The 18,003-nt window shown below is 41.2% G+C and overlaps 1 protein-coding gene across 3 annotated transcripts in view; it reads right to left on the bottom strand.

The window, feature by feature from the left end:
* Window positions 1–18,003, bottom strand: part of FNDC3B (fibronectin type III domain containing 3B) — a 339,246-nt gene that overhangs the window by 126,938 nt on the left and 194,305 nt on the right. For all 3 annotated transcript variants that reach the window (XM_045788650.2, XM_045788651.2, XM_045788652.2), the window contains 2 exons: window positions 14,163–14,406; window positions 10,430–10,720 (listed from right to left, as the gene is read on the bottom strand). In XM_045788650.2, the coding sequence (XP_045644606.2) occupies window positions 10,430–10,720; window positions 14,163–14,406 (535 nt within the window). The remainder of the gene's footprint in view (window positions 1–10,429; window positions 10,721–14,162; window positions 14,407–18,003) is intronic.

The following is an 18,003-nucleotide window of genomic DNA, read 5'->3' as shown; positions in this document are numbered from 1 at the left end:
GGGATCCCAGACGACCACCCCACAGAAGGAGATCCAGTGACATGATCAATGTTGACATAACAGCTGGAAAGTGGCCCAAATTCCATCACAAATGGTGAGACTATTTCAGATGGAGTATTAATAGAAATGGTTTCTGGCTCCACACACCATGTGGTGGGCAGCCTCCGTGATGCTGTCCTCTGCTCCCCTGTCCCATGACCATCTTTTCCTCGTGGTATTCATACCTCTGTGCCTTCTGCGATCGATCAACAGACACAACGTATGACCGACAGGATATGAGCAATGGGATGTGGAAGGGATGGCTGTACAACTTCTGAGGTGTAAGGAAAAATTGTGAAAGCTTACGAAATGGACTGGGTTTCCTAGTTAGCTTATCCACGTGGGTTAACTAACTGTCCTACAGCAAGCAGTGTCAGCGTTGGCAAAATAAGTACAGACGAGCTGTTGTTCGCCCAAGTCATCTCCAGCTAAGCTCTTCCCCCACTTTTTTCCAACACCGGCAAAGTTATTTAAAGGAGTCCAGAGGCTGAGCAGGTTCAGACATGGAGTCAAGCTGACCCAGCGCGCTCTCCTCCTCGGTCTCAGAAGGGAATCCCGCCCACGGGAGGCAGAGGAAAGATGAGGAGGGCTGAATTCCATTCTTACGCAGGGTTCTTCAGGTTGTTTATGGATAGCAACAGTGAAGAGAATTTGGGGGGCCTGGATGCTCCACAGGATCCTCTCGTATCCCAAGTCCTTGGCAAGGGGGTGTTACTCAACACTGACCCCGACTGTAGGACGCCTCGTCCCGCGCCACTCCGAGGGGCACGCCCCCAGGCTGCTGGGGTTCTGCCCACATGACCCACAGGAGGCAGTTCTCATTCTCTCTTCAGCCCTGCTCTGTAACACTTTGAAAGCACTGAGCGTCTGAAATTGTATGGAAAGTTCACAACAGCTTCTGAAATAAATGCTATTAATTACCCCCATTTTATACACAGGTGAAGAAACGGAAGCTTTGAGAGATGAACCATCTTGCCCAAAGGCACACAGCTCCCAAGTGGGACAAACCTAGAACTGCAGGGTCCCAGCTAGTAAGTCATTCTGCTTCTAAGTCGGGCACATGTGTGATGATGACCTCTGACCCAGGTAAATTCAGAATTCAACTTAGCTAAATGACAGGATAGCGTGTAAAAGTTTCAATTCAATAAAACTGAAGGTTCCATATGTACCAGAAACAAACCATGTCATCACTTAGACCTGCTGTGTAAAGGGTTCTTCGGAATGCCATGTATTTCACCAACACGGGTTCTGATGTCATCTGAGTGCCACTAGGACGAGTTCCCAAGAAGCAAAAAGGCTGAGAGAATAATATGGATGCATGGAGTTAAGTACTACGTATGGTAGAAACTCATCAAAATTCTGCCCCCGGTCTTCGGGTGAACATTCATTTCGAAAGAAAACTCAGAGAATGTTTTCCCATGTTATCTGTCTTTCTATATGTAAGGGAAAAATGTGAAACTTCAAGTATGATTTAATGGGTTAAGACTCCTTCAATTGACATGACAAAAATATCTCATCCTGTCCCTCCCAAGAATCAGGTCGTTAAACATCTTTAAAACATTCCAGACTGCAAGACTGATGCGGGTGGGGGGGGAAGAGGGCAAAGGCAGAGAGATAAGCGATGGGGCTCGATAAAGACACACCCACACACACTACTCATTAGCAACAACTTGGGCCACCCCAGTTTCCTCCTTGCCGAGCCACACGCGGGCCTCTGCACCAGGAAAGTCAGTCAACGCCTCAGTAAGGAAAAAAAATCAACATCCTGGAATCTTAACAGAAAAGAGAGTTCACTCGTCTTTGGATTTCTCCAGCTCCCGCCTTCAGAGGATAATGCCCAGGTCAGAAAGCACATGTCAACAAACAGCACATTCCTTCTGAAAACAGCCTTCTATCCCCAGGCTTGTCTCCTTCGCCATCCCACACGTAGGCAGCTGTTGCAGGAAGTCTGCTCAGACCTCCACCAGCATCACTCAGAGGCCTCCAAAACCAGAGAAGGGATCTGGCAGCCCACATCTGAAATGCAAAAGAGGGTGTTAACTGCCCCAGTTTCCTGCTAGAAAGAATGTCTCTTGCATTTTGAGCCAGGGGTCCACATATTGTCCTTTAAAAAAAAAAAATCGAAGTTATTTGGGCTTGTTTGGATTATTTTCACTTTCAGACTGTACTTGGCAGAAAGATGGGTGAATTCCACTGACCTGAGCTCACTTTTAATTTTTTTCATGTTTTCTTGATATTTTTGCCATGCTCAGGATTCATCTACAGCTGCAGACAAGTGAAAACACAGAGGATTTACCTGCAGCGACAGACTAGAGAGATGGCGCACTGATGGGAATCCACGTAGAGGCCGCACATTTTCAAGTGCAGTACGGAAAGCGCCCAGTGCAGGAGCAAGGAGAAACCCCACAGCCCCGCCACAACCAGACTCTCTTCCCAGACACCCTGTCTGAGCATGCCCAGGGGGGTATGCGCTCAGGAGATCCGAGAGCTTGCAAGTGAAAGAAGCCATCAGCTACTCGGGAAGTGTGCAAGTCCCATTAAATAGCTTATTTTAAACAGAAAAGCACCAGTGTTATCTCTTATAGGGAGCCAAGACCAGAGATTCCAGAAGAAAACCTGCCTTGCCTCCCAACATTCCAGATCTTATTAACATTCGGTTCCTCCTTCTGAACAAAGGGGACCACTGTCGCTCGCTGGGCACAGGTGGAGGCAGCCACTCCCTCCCGGAGCCTATGGCATCCTGCAAGAGGAGAAACTCCAAGGACTCCCAAATGGTCACAGTCTCAGACCTCGAGAGGAAAACACCACCCCCACCTTACTACTGTAATTCTTATCTGCAAGAATGAATGAGCTTTCAAGCTAAGTCTGGGTAAACAGACGCTGGGGTCAGATTCTGGTTTCTGAGCAGTGATAGGAAAATATAAAAGAGAAAAACATGTCGGGGAGGCCCATCTGAGAAGGAATTAGAACACAAAAACCTGATAATAAGGGAAACTGCTTGGGTCAGAAGGCAATTTGTGATCTCCGAAGGAGAAAAGCATAAGAATAATGCTTTTGTCACCAGCTTCCAGTGTTACAACCAGAAATTATGACTCTATGTGGTAGAATTTCATCTAAAGTATAACTGAATCTTTGGATCGTCGACAATTCCAAAGGTCAAAGGTCAAATGCCAAAAGTATGCTGTATCCTCGTTTTCTTCTATATTTGGAATTCTTACCATTTTGTCCCAATTCTTTCCCACGTGGCACTGAACGTTCTAGAGGCCTCCCCATCAGCTACTGCCTACATGCCAGCGACAAAACTGGAGCTCTTCCACCAACATGCTCATCGTTACCCTGGTATACTGCAAAAGGAACGCGCCTCGACCGAAGTCAAGTGTTTTAACTGAGTGCCTCCCAGAGTCTCTCCATTTTATTTTATTTTTTCAACTTAAATTCAATTCATTAACATATACTGTATTATTAGTTTCAGAGGTAGAAGTCAGTGATCGTCCGTCTTAGACCCAGTGCTCACTACATCACGTGCCCTCCTTAAAGTCCATTAAAAACTCAGTTTAAAATTGCTTGGCACTCAAAGGGCCGGAGGCTCTCAAGCGTTCCTGGGCCTACTCCCCAGCTGGAGAGTCTAGGGAAACAGACCGCTGGGCCCCACTACTGTACCTTACAATTCCACTAAGGTTGTAAAATGCACAAGTGATGAGTGAGAAAGACAACCTCACTGCTGGGCTAAGCCTACTGACGAGGGAAAGGTCGGCAGTGTCAACTGCACACACGACACACCCCCGCACATGAAGTGCAGATTGTGAGCGTGTCTGTGTGCTAACGCTCTCTCCCTGTCCCACCCCAGACACAGACAGACAGACGGACGCACGTGCGCACACACCCATAATTAAAGGGATTGCTTAGGTCTTTTGTATCGTCAGACAGTGGATCCTCCCCAAGGTTTTTATTTTTCACTCTGGATTCACATAATCCTTTCCAGAACAGCACTGGTGGTTAACCTTTTTCTCCTTTCTGAGGATATATGATAATGGGACTACAACTCAGATTGAAAATTGTGGGATTTCAGTTTCAAACCTGTAACTGCTGGGGAACTTCCTTAATGTCATATGCTTTGGTTCATTACTGAGGATAAAAGGGAAGGAAGGAAACTTCCTTCTCACTCAGTGACACACACCAGTAAGTTCTTTAGTCTCTGTGATGAAAGACAACAGGACAATTTTAACTGGGTCTTGGCCACAGAACAGTCTCAAGACCCATGCATTGGGCAATATTCTGCAGATGAGAACAAATTTTTCCATACCATATGATTCAGCAATTCCACTATGGAGTATTCATCCAAAGCAAACAAAAACACGAATTTGAAAAGATATATGCAGCCCTGTGTTCACTGCAGCAGTATTTATAGTAGCCATGCCACGGAAGCAGCCCAAGTGTTCACTGACGGATGAACTGAACGAACATACACACACACACACACACACACACACACACACACACACACACACACACAGAGGAATATTACTCAGCCATAAAAAAGAATGAAATCTGGCCATTTGCAACAACATGGATGTCCCCAGAAGGTACTATACTTACTGAAATAAGTCAGACAGAGAAAGACAGATACATACTATGATTTTACTTACATGTGGAATGTAAAAAAAAACCCAAACAGGTGGACAAATAAAACCAAACAGATACAGAGAACAGACTGGTGGTTGCCAGAGAGGAAGGGGGTTAGCTGATGGGGGAAACAGGTGAAGGGGATCAAGATGTACGGACCTCCAGTTATAAAAGCAGACAGTCACAGGGAGGTAGTGTGCAGCATGGGGACTACTGTCCAGGATACTGCACTGCAAATTTGAAAGGTGCTAAGAAATTGAATCTCCAAAGTTCTCATCAAAAGAAAAATTTTTTGGTCACTTTGCGTGGTGACAGACAGTGACCAGACTGAGTGCCGTGATCATTCAGCAACGTATACACATGTCTGGGAGTGGAGGCTGTAGCTTTCAAAGTCTAAGGTGGGCTTGAGCAGACGGAAGGCACTTCTGGCTTACAGCGGAAGGAGCTGCAGGAGGAGGGCCTGAAGGAAAGAAGGAGGGTCACCGGACAGGAGGGTAGACAGACACCTGTTTCGAGAAGGGGATGTCCTGGATGAAGGGTGATCCTAAAACGACACGAGGGAGAAAGCGAAAATATTGAAGTAACAAGGGTGACCGCTATCCTGGGGTGTTAAGAACTGAACTAGGCTACTTGTAATATTTAATAAAGAGAATCAGAATACCTATTTTACAGATGATACAGAGATTCAGGGAATACTAAAAGCAAATAGTTAGCGAGTGACAAAGCCAGATCGATTCTAAGCCAAGGAAGCCTACTAACAAAGTCCCAACCATTCTATGCCCACAGCACACCAACTCCAGGTAGTACGAAGAAACATGAAGCCGACATTCCTCTGAGGTACCGTGGGACTCTGTCCTGCCTAAGCTGTTTTCCTGAAGGTACCAGTAAATGAAAGGAAGGGCTGGCTGCAGGGCAGTATCTGTAGGGGTACAGAACTCTTCCTAGGGGGAAGAAATGGTACAACAGCTACGTGTGTTCAAACGGAAGAGCTGTTCTAGAAAACCAACCAATTAGGAATACAGAATTCATTCCACAAATATTTGCTGTGTACCCACTATGTGCCGGAAGTAATTCTAGGAGGTGAACACAGGGAACTAAAGTTCCTCCCTCCCATTGTGCACAGCTCAGTGAACCACACCTACTGTAACCATCCTTAACTTTAGGACAGTAGTTCTTATCTTGGCTGACATCGCCTCCAGTGGAGGACTGATCAAACGAACCAACAAAAACCCATGAGGCCAGATCAGGTGAGGACATTCTGATTTAATAAGTCCGAAAACGAGGTTCAGGGATCTCTTTTGGGTTTTTTGTTTCTGAATCCAGAATGTTAGTTTACTCCATTCGATCTACTCTATTTTATTCAATTCTATTCTTGTTTGTACATTGATTCATCAGCTTATTCTTTCATATTTTATTTTTAAACAATATCTGATTCATTTGGGGTTTTTTCTTTTAAAATATTTACAATGGGAAGTTCGCACCTCCTAATCCTCTTCACCTATTCTGCCCATCCCCCTCCCCCCTCCCCTCTGGCAGTTTGTTCTCTGTATTTAAGAGTCTATTTTTTGTTTTTTAGATTCCACATATAAGTGAAATCATATATTTGTCTTTCTCTGTCTGACTTATTTCACTTAGCATAATGACCTCTCTAGATTCATCCATGTTGTTCCAAGTGGAAAGATTTCATTGTTTTATGGCTAAATAATATTCCATTTTATATACATGCATCACTTTTCTCTATTTCTCTACCCATATGTCTATCAGTGGATATGTAGGTTGCTTCCATATCTTGGCTAATGTGAGTAATACTGCAATAAATATAGGGGTACATATCTTTTTGAATTAATGTTTTTCTTTGGGTAAATAACCCGTAGTGAAATCACTGGATCATGTGGTAGATACAGTTTTAATTTTTTAGGAACCTCCATACTGTTTTCCACGGTGGCTGCACCAGTTGACATTTCTACAACAGTGCATGAGGCCTCCCTTTTCTCTACATCCTCGCCAACACTTGTTAGGTCTCATCTTTTTGATACTAGCCATTCTGACTGGTGTCAGGTGACATCTCAAGGTTTTGATTTCTATTTCCCTAATGAGCATCTTCTCATGTGCCTCTTAGCCATCTGCAGATCTTCTCTGGAAAAATGTCCATTCAGGTCCTCTGCCCATTTTTTCATTGGATCGGGGGTTTTTTTGTTTTTGTTTTTTTGGGGTGTTGAGCTGTAGAAGTTCTTTATATATTTCGGATATTAAACCTTTATCCGTTGTATCATTTGCAAATGTCTTCTATTCAGTAAACTGCCATTTCATTTTGTTTTGTTTGCAAAAGCTCTTTATTTTGTGTGGTCCCAATTGTTCATTTTTGTTTTTGTTTCTCTTGCCTGAGGAGACATGTCCATAAATATGCTGCTAGCCCATGTTCAACAGATTATTGCCTATGCCTTCTTTTAAGAGTGTTACGATTTCGGGTCTCACATTTAGGGCTTTAATTCATTTTGAGTTTATTTTTGTGTAGGGTGTAAGAAAGTGGTCCACCTGCATTCTTCTGCATGTAGTTATCCAGTTTGCCCAGCGCCATTTATAAAAAAGACTGTTTTCCTCACTGTACATTCTCGCTGCCTTCGTTGTAGATTAACTGACCATATCACTGTGGGTTTATTTCTGCATTATTCTGTTGCACTATGTATCTATTTTCCTGCCAGTACCAGATTGTTTTGATTGCCACAGCATTGTAGTGTATCTTGAAATCTGGGATGGTGACACATTCAGCTTTTCTGTTCTTTCCCAACACTGTTCTGGCTATTCAAGGTCTTTCGTGGTTCCACACAAATGTTAGGATTATTCGTTCTAGTTTCTGGGAAAAATGTTACTGGTATTTTGATAGGGACTGCACTGAATCTGTAGATTGCTTTGGATAATACGGACATTTTAACAATATTAATTCTTCCAATCTACGAGCATAGAGTATCTTTCCATTTGTTTGTGTCCTCTTCAAATTCTTTCATCACTGTCTTAGTTTTTGGAATACAGATATTTTTTACCTTCTTGGAATGTGGTCATTCTAGACGGGCATGTTTCATTCAGTAATAATGCATTTAAGGTGGTTTTATTTCTTTTTATACCTCAACAGCATTGGGTAATATTCCATTGTCTGCATACACCATAGTGTATTTACTTACTGGAGGACACTGAGGTTGCTTTCAAGTTTGGGCAATTATGAATCCTGCTGCTATAAACACTTGGGTGTAGGTTTTTGTCAGGACCTAAGTTTTCAATTCATTTGGGAAAGTGAATACTTAGTTGTTGTTTTTTAAAGATTTTATTTATTTATTTGAAAGAGAGAGAGTGAGAGAGCACGAGCAGGGGGAGAGACAGAGGGAGAAGCAGGCTCCCCACTGAGCAGGGAGCCCGATGCAGGGCTCCATCCCAAGACCCCAGGATCATGACTGAGCTGAAGGCAAACGCTTAATCGACTGAGCCACTCAGATGCCCCATGAATACTTAGTTTTTAAATCCAACATGTAAACCCCTCAGATCCTTACTGAAATGAGGCAGAAAACATAATACTCTGATTCTTTACTTCATGGCTAAACCATGTGGAGAGTTGCACTTTGAGTGGTTTTGAGAACGTAAAAAAATGCAATGAGAAAAGGAGCAACAGACCGAGTCCAGACTAAAGCTGATATAATAAATTTCTTCTAATTTTTCATTGCAAAACACACATTCCTCTAAGTGCATAGCGAAAGTGATCTCACTTGTTACTATCATCACCATGTTTTCTACATAATAGCAAAGAGCTTAAGGTGCTCAAAATAATTATACTCTCATTCATTACCTAAAAGGCCCAAATGTTTGTAAATATATAGATGTTAGCAAACATTTCAGTATAGACTGCAGTGCAAATCCATATCCTCTCTTACAGCTGTGAGTATATTAAAAACTAGAGGCACTTACACATTTAGACATGTGATATGAAATAACTGCATAGATAAGGAAGATATTTATTTTTGCCATACTTAATCCATAATTACATTAGCTTTATTTACTAACTGTGACCCTGATTTATCTTATTTTCTTTCCTTTTCTCTTTGCCCCTTGATCTTACTCAAATGTATTCTGACTCTGTCATATGTATCTATGTCATCTGTCTGAAATCTTTGTTGGTGCAAGACAGGGAAAAAATTACTAGAGAATGAATCAAATAATCAAGGTAGTTCAAACCTCATTAAGCTCTCTGAAGACTGCTTCTATGTTCCTTTTCTCTTTTTTATAAACTAAAATTCTCTTTAGAAAAACTTATTTCTAATTTTTTTGTGTGAATTCCCTTTCATGCCCATAGTTAAAAAGTCTAACACTGCCAGTCATCTAAGTTCAAACAAGAGTTTGTATTGTCAGTTGACTAAAACTTACTTTAAATGGAGAAATAGCACTATACCTAAAAAACGACTTAAAGGCCTCTTAAACTTTGGGTCTCTTATATCTTGTTTATGCCTTGTTTAGTAAGATAAAAATGCATGATAACTGCATAAAACTTGGAAAAATATAGGAAAAAATAAAGAACAAAATTAAAAGAATCTATAACACATTTTACTCAGAGAAATTACTGGTCACTGTTTACTGTATCTTACTACTCCTCTTTTTAATGTTACAATTCACTCACTCAAAAATAAAATGGGGGAAAATGTTATTGCCAATGGCTGGTTCTACCTCAGTTTCCTCAGCCCCAAAAGAGTCCAGTCTTCCCTACACAACCAAACATGAACGACATCCATCTCTGTCATTCACAAACACTTCCTCTCTCTCTCTCTTTCTCTCTCTCTCTCTCTCTCACACACACACACACACACACACACACACACACACACACACACAGAGTCCCTCTTCCTATCTGGATAGGTCTGATAAAATGGAGTATATTTAATGAGTGCTATAATCACTTCTTATTCTGTCTTTCATAGTCGCTCATATCTTTACATACTTATATTTGTAAACTCAGCTTGCTTTTTGAAATGTTACCTTATTCTGCTTCAATTAAGTCAGCCTTCTTTACGTGCCCATATAAAAGCCTGTTTTTAACTCCTGTGGCATCAAAATTCGGTGGTTTCTAAATCTTGGCTAAAAACTTGATTTAAAGCACATATACCTTCTTCCCCAAATTAACCGATCTATAGCCACAAGACCCAGCTACAAAAGAACACATGCCCTTTGGAGCTGATGTCTCATATGCGGTGACCTTATTTCTTCCGTCTCATTCTTGGGCAATGAACACTTTATTCAGAATGCAAAGGGGGCATTAAATAAGAACTCATGCCTCAACTAAGCAGAAATACATTCCTATTCCACAATGATAAATTTCACTACAGAACCAAGCAATTACATCTGGTTTTATGAGGTATAATTATTTTCAGAGTTAAACTAGCCCGTTCTACTTCTTAGAAAGACCGTTTTACTTTGGATCTCCTCCCTGCCTGTCTATTTGGAGTGAAACAACAGGAAGTGGGCTAATGTGAAAACCCGTTCGGATACTTGTCACTGAGCTTATGTAAAATGTCACATGGCACTTGTGACCAAAAGATATTTCTGCCACAAACTATTAATAAAAAAGAGGATACGATATTCTACCCTTACTCAGAAAACGATCAGAGAGGGTCTAACCAGTCATTCCTAGTAGGAAGACCATGAAATAACACTGTTATGTACAAGATGTTTCTTTTAGGATGTCCAGCTCCATGGTTCACTCTTTACAGCAAACATCTCTGCACATTACCTTGCAAATCTGAGTCATTAGACTTTGGACTGCTCCTTGCTCGCCGCTCCGTTTTCTTGATCCCTGGCCCGCCACCGCTGCCCCCTCCGCTGCCTCCGCCACCGCCGGCACTGTGGCCCTTCCCGTAGCCGTTGTACACGGGTGTGCAGTTGCTTTTGTAGATAGAAGACGGAGGGCTGTTGAGGCGGTTCTGGCGGTCAATCTGGCGGTCTTTCAGTTTTTTGTGCGGAGGCTTGCTGTACTGGTCTTCCCGGGTAATGTAGCTTGACATGCCGTAGAGTGGTATAATTTCTGAAATGGAAGATGGTGACAAATATAAGCTCAGTCTGCATTTTTTTTTTTTTTTTTTTTTAGATTTTATTTATTTGTTAAAGAGAGGGAGAGAGAGGGACGGAGGGAGAGAAAGAACAAGCAGGGGGAGCAGAAGGCAGAGGGAGAGGGAGAAGCAGACTCCCTGCTCAGCAAAGAGCCCAATGGGGCTCAATCCCAGGACCCTGGAACCATGACCTGAGCTGAAGGCAAGATGCTTAACTGACTGAGCCACCCAGGCGTCCCTGAATCTACATTTTCAATAAGAAATTTTAAATGGTCAAAAGACCTGGCTCCTGAAAGAAGAAGTTTAAAAAACTACTAGAGTAAATATTTTTAATTTTACATATATATAAAATACATGTTTAAAATGTTCCCATTCATTTTGAACCAATCGAGGAATAATCATTAAAAATTATATTGTGTGAAAAAACAAATAACTGTACTGTGTGTTCATGAATGTTCCAGAAATTATGGAAAATACTGAAGACAAAGTTCCTGTCCATGAAGAGTTCATAATCTAGTTGAATTTATATTTAATTTGATTTTCCTGTCAAAATCAGTCAAAATGTAAAGAGCCAACGTTTGAATAAAACTTACTAACATGATGAGATGAAAAATTTCCACTAAAAATAATCAAAGCTCACAGAATCCGGGGAGATGTTCAAAGAGAGACAGGGGTAGACAGAAGCCATCTCTGCAACCTGGTGCTGCACATAATAGGCTGTGGTCTTAGACTTCTATTCTGGCGTCATCGAGAGGCAAGACAAACCGACTAAGAATGTCACCTGGCTTCACTATGTAGATTTTTTTTTTTTAAGATCTTATTTATTGGAGAGAGAACGAGTGGGGGGAAGGGGGGGTAGGGAGCTACCAGGTGGAGGAGGCAGAGGGAGAAGCAGACTCCCTGCTGAACAGGAAGCCCAACACAGGACTTGATCCCAGGACCCTGGGATCATGACCTGAGCCGAAGGCGGATGCTTAACTGACTGAGCCACCCAGGTGCCCCTACTATGTAGATTTTTAAGTGGCTCCAAATAAAAGAATGGGAGCCCACAAAACAATTTCAGATCTTAGGGGAAAACATTTATTTTAAATTAAAAATGTTAAATCAAAAATTGTATTTAGGCATCAATAAAAATGACAATATATAACACAGAGATTGGGTCCTTAAATGTTTATAAGAAAAAAGGGCCCCATATGTATAGAATGACCAAATAAATTAGCATTCCAAACTGAATACTTCTGAGAGTGGGAAGGTAGCATTCCTAATTATGGCTCTGGACAAGACACCTAAACCAGGACTGTTTTAAGCATACTAGGAATGTACAGTCACCCTACATAACTTAACTGACATTTCAACTGATGGATGGTAAAGCTCCACTTTTCTTTCTGTTCACATTGCTTAAGGAAGATCTTTAAAAAGCAAATCTTCACAAGGTAGCCAATTTGCACTAAAGAATGTGAAAAAACAAATGCAACCCGTCAGACTTGATTTCGGCTCAAGTCATGATCTCAGGGTCATGAGATCAAGGCCCACGTCAGGCTCCCCACTCAGCGAGGAGTCTGCTTGAGATTCTCTCCCTCTGCACCACCCCCCATGCTCACTCTCTTGATCTAAGAGCCTATGCCCAATTAAATCATATCCAAATATACAAAAAGGAGAGTAAATGTTTTAAATATCACAATGCGTTACACTTGAGATTTAAGATATTCACCATGGACACTAATATAATAATCTTTTAAAACATACTGAAACTTTACTCCTCTGGTGTAGGAAATTAAATGTTTACATTGTTTTTAGATATGTGCATTGAGAAGTACGGTAAGGGAATATATAAAGGGCTTTTTATCTATAAAGCAAAAGGATTTTGTTTTTTGCTTTCTTTAATTTGAAATCAATGAGGCACTTTCATTTGTACATTATTGTACTGTGGTATTATAATGAAATTAAACCAAAACACCCTATGAAACGAAGACGCTATTTTTTTCTTATTTCTAAGGACCGTTTAAATCATACTGCTGTCTAGAATTGCCGAGGACATCATTTACAAACAGTAACTATGCGGCATCGTACTAACACACCGCCAGCACACGGCAGGTCACACACCCTTCATCAAGCAATTAGACAGTCACCCAGGCTTTTGGTCATTAAGCTCGGACCAAATCAGACAACTCTGACAATACTCAAATATCTAATACGTTGTGTCGAAGCACTGAATACTTTCTTAAAAATGACATTCAATTACTTTTTTCAGATTTTATCCAAATCATGGCATCTCCTATGTTTTGGGGTGTTAGTTATGTCACTAGGCAGGAAGATTATATTGATGCAGTTTTCGATGCCATCATTTCTCCATACCCCGCTATGACAGCACTTGATTCTTTTGAATTTTATATTAAGTTTCTTTCTAACTACTAAACGAACAAAAAAACCAAAACAACAAAATCAAATTCGATCCCTAAGTTGGGACAGGATATTCCACTTAAAATAACCACCTCAGATTTTTCTTTTGTTAAGAAAAAAAAATTACAATGTGAAATAAACATACAGGGAAAAATATATATATGTACATACATGATTGATAAGAGACAGTGAAGTGACAATCCGCTATGGTGTAACAGCAATTCTCGTATTTGAACCAATATAAAAAATGTCTGAAGTGATAAAATGCTTCAATGCAGAGAAGAAAATCACTTTGCAAAGCCTTAGACACGTTAGACGTCAAAGTTTCATTTTTTACGTCAATTATCTGGTTTCTTGGTATCCAATTTGATAGAAAAAGGCCTTAGACTAAACCAACACCAAGGCCGAAACTAGAAGGACGTCATGTCTGAGACTCTTTCACGTCAAGGTGAGTATCTGGCTACCAGCCAGTGAAACTGGCTAAAGTAAAAACAGGCATCAGGAGGACCACCTCGAGGGGCTTCTGAGTTCTACTGAGACTACAACACAGAGCATCCGGGAAAACGAAGGATTACTGAGACCTCAGAGTCTTCTATCACTGGAAGTTGGGCACAAAACACTTAATTTCCCTGCTACCGCTAGACCATCCGGATGCCGAGGCAGCAATGTGCCGAAGTTGAACTTCGGGCCACCGTCACATACAAATACGTAAATGGGACACAGGAACAGAGCACACGCCACTTATTTCTTACTACACTTGCTTCTTACTACCCCACCCCCTTCTCTTTGTGCAGTGGGTGGAACAGGGGGCAGAATCTTGGAAAATATAAAGATTCCACAAAGGAATCTTTGCAAGACACACTTGGAGACAAAGGAAGCTAGGAATTTCTCGTGAGCTTTCAACAGCACGTAGATCCCCTTCGACAGGCTCATTACAGGAGAAACAAAGGGCTCTCTGGTTCTCCTAAGCTACTGCCCAGTTTCAAGAGCTCCCAATGCCAGCAATAATCTACTCACCTTGCTCACCGTATATTGTAGGGGGAATATGGTGCTGAGGAAAAAACTGAGGCGGCATATCTCCAGGTCCAGTAACAGGTGGGTAGTAAGCCGTGTGCGAGTTATGAATAAAATGGGGGTGGTGAGTCAGGTAGGGGGGTAGGTGATGGGTTGGAGACATGGCTGACGGGTAGCTTGGAGGGTAACACTCGGGGGACTGGGGTGTGACCACCACCCGGCGGACTCCAGTATTGTCTTCAATCACCTAAAGAAAAGAGCAGAAAGAAGAATGTCGTATGTATTATTAACAAACATCCTGTGAACATATATACTGTTTAATTACTTTCCTTAATTTAATTTTCTCTCCTCAAGGAATAAAAAATTGGTGCATGTTGAATTCTGGTTCTCTAATTCAACCAGTTTTTAAATGAGTTTTAGAAATAATAATGTTTAACAATTAAAATTTATGAAAATAAACTTTTCACCAACCACTTGATTCAATTACACAAAACTTTTTGGAGAGATCAATGGCTTGATAATAAATCTTGTTTGTCTCATAAAATTTTCCAAGAAGACTTGGAAGAATACTTCTGAAGACTTCAACTAAGACAACTGAATTTTAATGTGTGATTTAGTTGATTTGAGGAATGACTTTGAATATAACTAAGGGTTCAGTGGTTTTCCAGAAAGAAGAGATTTCTGAGCAACAGAAATGTACTACAGGGCAGAGCTTTCCAGATCGGCCTGACGACTTCCGACCGATTCCTGCTTTAGCATGACCATTCCATTCGTACAAGAGCTTTAGGAAACAAAGGGAACATTAACGTCAGAGGCCAGGGGAGTACCAAAGGTTCATTTATTTATTTATTTTTTATTTTAATGATTTTTTTATTATATTATGTTAGTCACCATACAGTACATCCCCGGTTTTCGATGTAAGGCTCGATGATTCATTAGTTGTGTATAACACCCAGTGCACCATGCAATACGTGCCCTCCTTACTACCCATCACCGGTCTATCCCATTCCCCCAACCCCCTCCCCTCTGAGGTCCTCAGTTTGTTTCTCATAGTCCATAGTCTCTCATGTTTCATTCCCCCTTCTGATTACCCCCCCTTTCTTTATTCCTTTCTTCCCCTACCGATCATCCTAGTTCTTATGTTCCATAGATGAGAGAAATCATATGATAGTTGTCTTTCTCTGCTTGACTTATTTCACTAAGCATTATCTCCTCCAGTGCCGTCCATGTTGTAGCAAATGTTGAGAACTCGTTCTTTCTGATAGCAGACTAATATTCCATTGTATATATGGACCACAACTTCTTAATCCAGTCATCTGTTGAAGGGCATCTCGGCTCCTTCCACGATTTAGCTATTGTGGACATTGCTGCTATGAACATTGGGGTGCATATGGCCCTTCTCTTCACTACACCTGTATCTTTGGGGTAAACACCCAGTAGTGCAATGGCTGGATCATAGGGTAGCTCAATTTTTAACTTTTTAAGGGACCTCCACACTGTTTTCCAGAGTGGCTGTACCAACTTGCATTCCCACCAACAATGTAGGAGGGATCCCCTTTCTCCACATCCTCTCCAACAATTGTTGTTTCTTGCCTTGTCTATTTTTGCCATTCTAACTGGCGTAAGGTGGTATCTCAGTGTGGTTTTGATTTGAATTTCCTTGATGGCTAATGATTTTGAACATTTTTTCATGTGTCTGTTAGCCATTTGTATGTCTTCATTGGAAAAGTGTCTGTTCATATCTTCTGCCCATTTTTTGATTTGTTTATTTGTTTCTCGTGCCAAAGGTTCATTTAATCTGGGACCAAGGATGCGGATGAAATGAGGGGATTCCAACCAATAAAAAACTCGAGCAGTACCAAATCACGACAGACACCTTTGCTCCAAGATGTCCTGACCATGTAACGGGTGCTGTGAAGGGAGACATGAGGACGGGGGACCTGCTATGAGCAAAGGGAGCCCCATCAACACTCTTTCCACATGTTCTTCAAATGCCTTCTAATCCCCAAGGGAGGCAGCTGAGGCAGTACAGTAACAACGTTTATTGCCTCTCTGCCAACTCCACGCGACCTGCTCTCAAAACAAAGGCTTTTGTTGAGATGCAAGACGAGAAATAATACAACAGATACCATAATCAAGAGGGAAAGCTGAGGCGTGCCGAGAACAGGAGCAGGGAAAGGCAGAGTCAGAGTTGCTTCAGGGATCTGAAAGAACTGGTACTGCTGCTGGGACGGCTCAGAGAGAGGCCCCTGGGTCAGGGCCTAAGAGTAAACCTAGATGCCAAAGAGACCAGCTGGCCTAATCAAGTATTTAAGACAATCAGGCACATGCTGGTAGGGAGCTTGCTTAAAAAAAATTTAAAACAACCACCACCAAAAAACATTGAAAATTAAACTTGTATATTGAAATGGATTTCATTACACCTCGGGAGGCTGATTACAGGCCAAAATAAAGTTACTTAATCATGTCTAAAACTTCTAATAAAAAAAAATTATAATAAGCTTTGTGTTTTAAAATACTGTTTGATACAAAACGTCCAGTTTATCAATGTCAGCCTGTACGTGAGTGTACAAGAAAGGTCTTGTTTGAATAAATAGCCATTCATCTTTATGTTAAGAAAGCAAAAATCTTTATGTTTATTAATGAGCCAATTAACAGAACAGTTTCAGAATTAACCACTATGTTAACAGTTCATTAAGAAAACAATATTAACTCCTTAAAATTAAGATTCTGCATCATACTCCCTACTAGAGCTCAAGATGTGGCTTTTTATGTACTCTTTAATAAATGTAACTTCTGGGTTTTGGCAAGCTAATCACATTAACCTCATTTACGAAGGCACAGCTGTCAATTGAAGGTAGAGGTGAAATGATGCTTAAGCTATGACGTCAGAAATTCTAATGTACATGCTGGCATCTTCTATATCATCTAAAATGCAGCGCGTGAGGGGTGCCTGGGTGGCACAGCAGTTAAGCGTCTGCCTTCGGCTCAGGGCGTGATCCTGGCGTTCTGGGATCGAGCCCCACATCAGGCTCTTCTGCTATGAGCCTGCTTCTTCCTCTCCCACTCCCCCTGCTTGTGTTCCCTCTCTCGCTGGCTGTCTCTATCTCTGTCAAATAAATAAATAAAATCTTCAAAAAAAAAATGCAGCACGTGAAAAGGACATTTGGTAGTGCACTTCGTTCAATTTTTGCATGTGTACAGATTTCTTACTATCTGTCTTTATTCTATAGTCTTCTTTCTCCCCGACTCTGCCACTGACTAGTAAGAAGAAAATAAGGTATGTTCCAGCTGTTTCTCTTTCACAGAACCTTCAAGTCAATCCTGTGCTAGACACTGGGAGGTCCACAGAAGCAAAGTATCTGTTTTCTTGAAATTTGCAACTTTCATTATTTTCATTATTGTAAAACTTCCAATGGTGAGCCAGCCACACAGACCCAGCCAATGCAGTAAAACAAGAACTGGGCCCTCGCTAAATAGGAAGAGCTCTGGGCTTGTAAACAGGAGCACTTATAGCCAGAAGAAATTAGTTTAATTTCATCACAAAAACAAAGCACTTAAAAAAATGAGGTGAACAAAAAGCACTAACAAAGAATTCGAGAGGGGGGAAAAACACCCAAAAATATAAGAGATACACAACTAATACATTAGTTTTTTGCCACTGTATTTTGTAAGAATAAGTATTATGGTTAATTTGAAAAAATCATAAATCTGATGCATAAATTACCCTTCACAAAAAAAATAGGTTTCCAGTCAGAAAACCAAATAGCTTTTTGACACCACAAATTGCCTACATATATGAAAATTGTTTGACAGCCCCAATTATCTTAAATTATTCTGCGGT

Source organism: Ursus americanus, chromosome 4 (assembly GCF_024610735.1).
Source record: "Ursus americanus isolate L20-20 chromosome 4, mUrsAme1.1.p, whole genome shotgun sequence".
Taxonomy (NCBI): domain Eukaryota; kingdom Metazoa; phylum Chordata; class Mammalia; order Carnivora; family Ursidae; genus Ursus; species Ursus americanus.
This window is presented reverse-complemented; position numbering and strand designations above follow the sequence as displayed.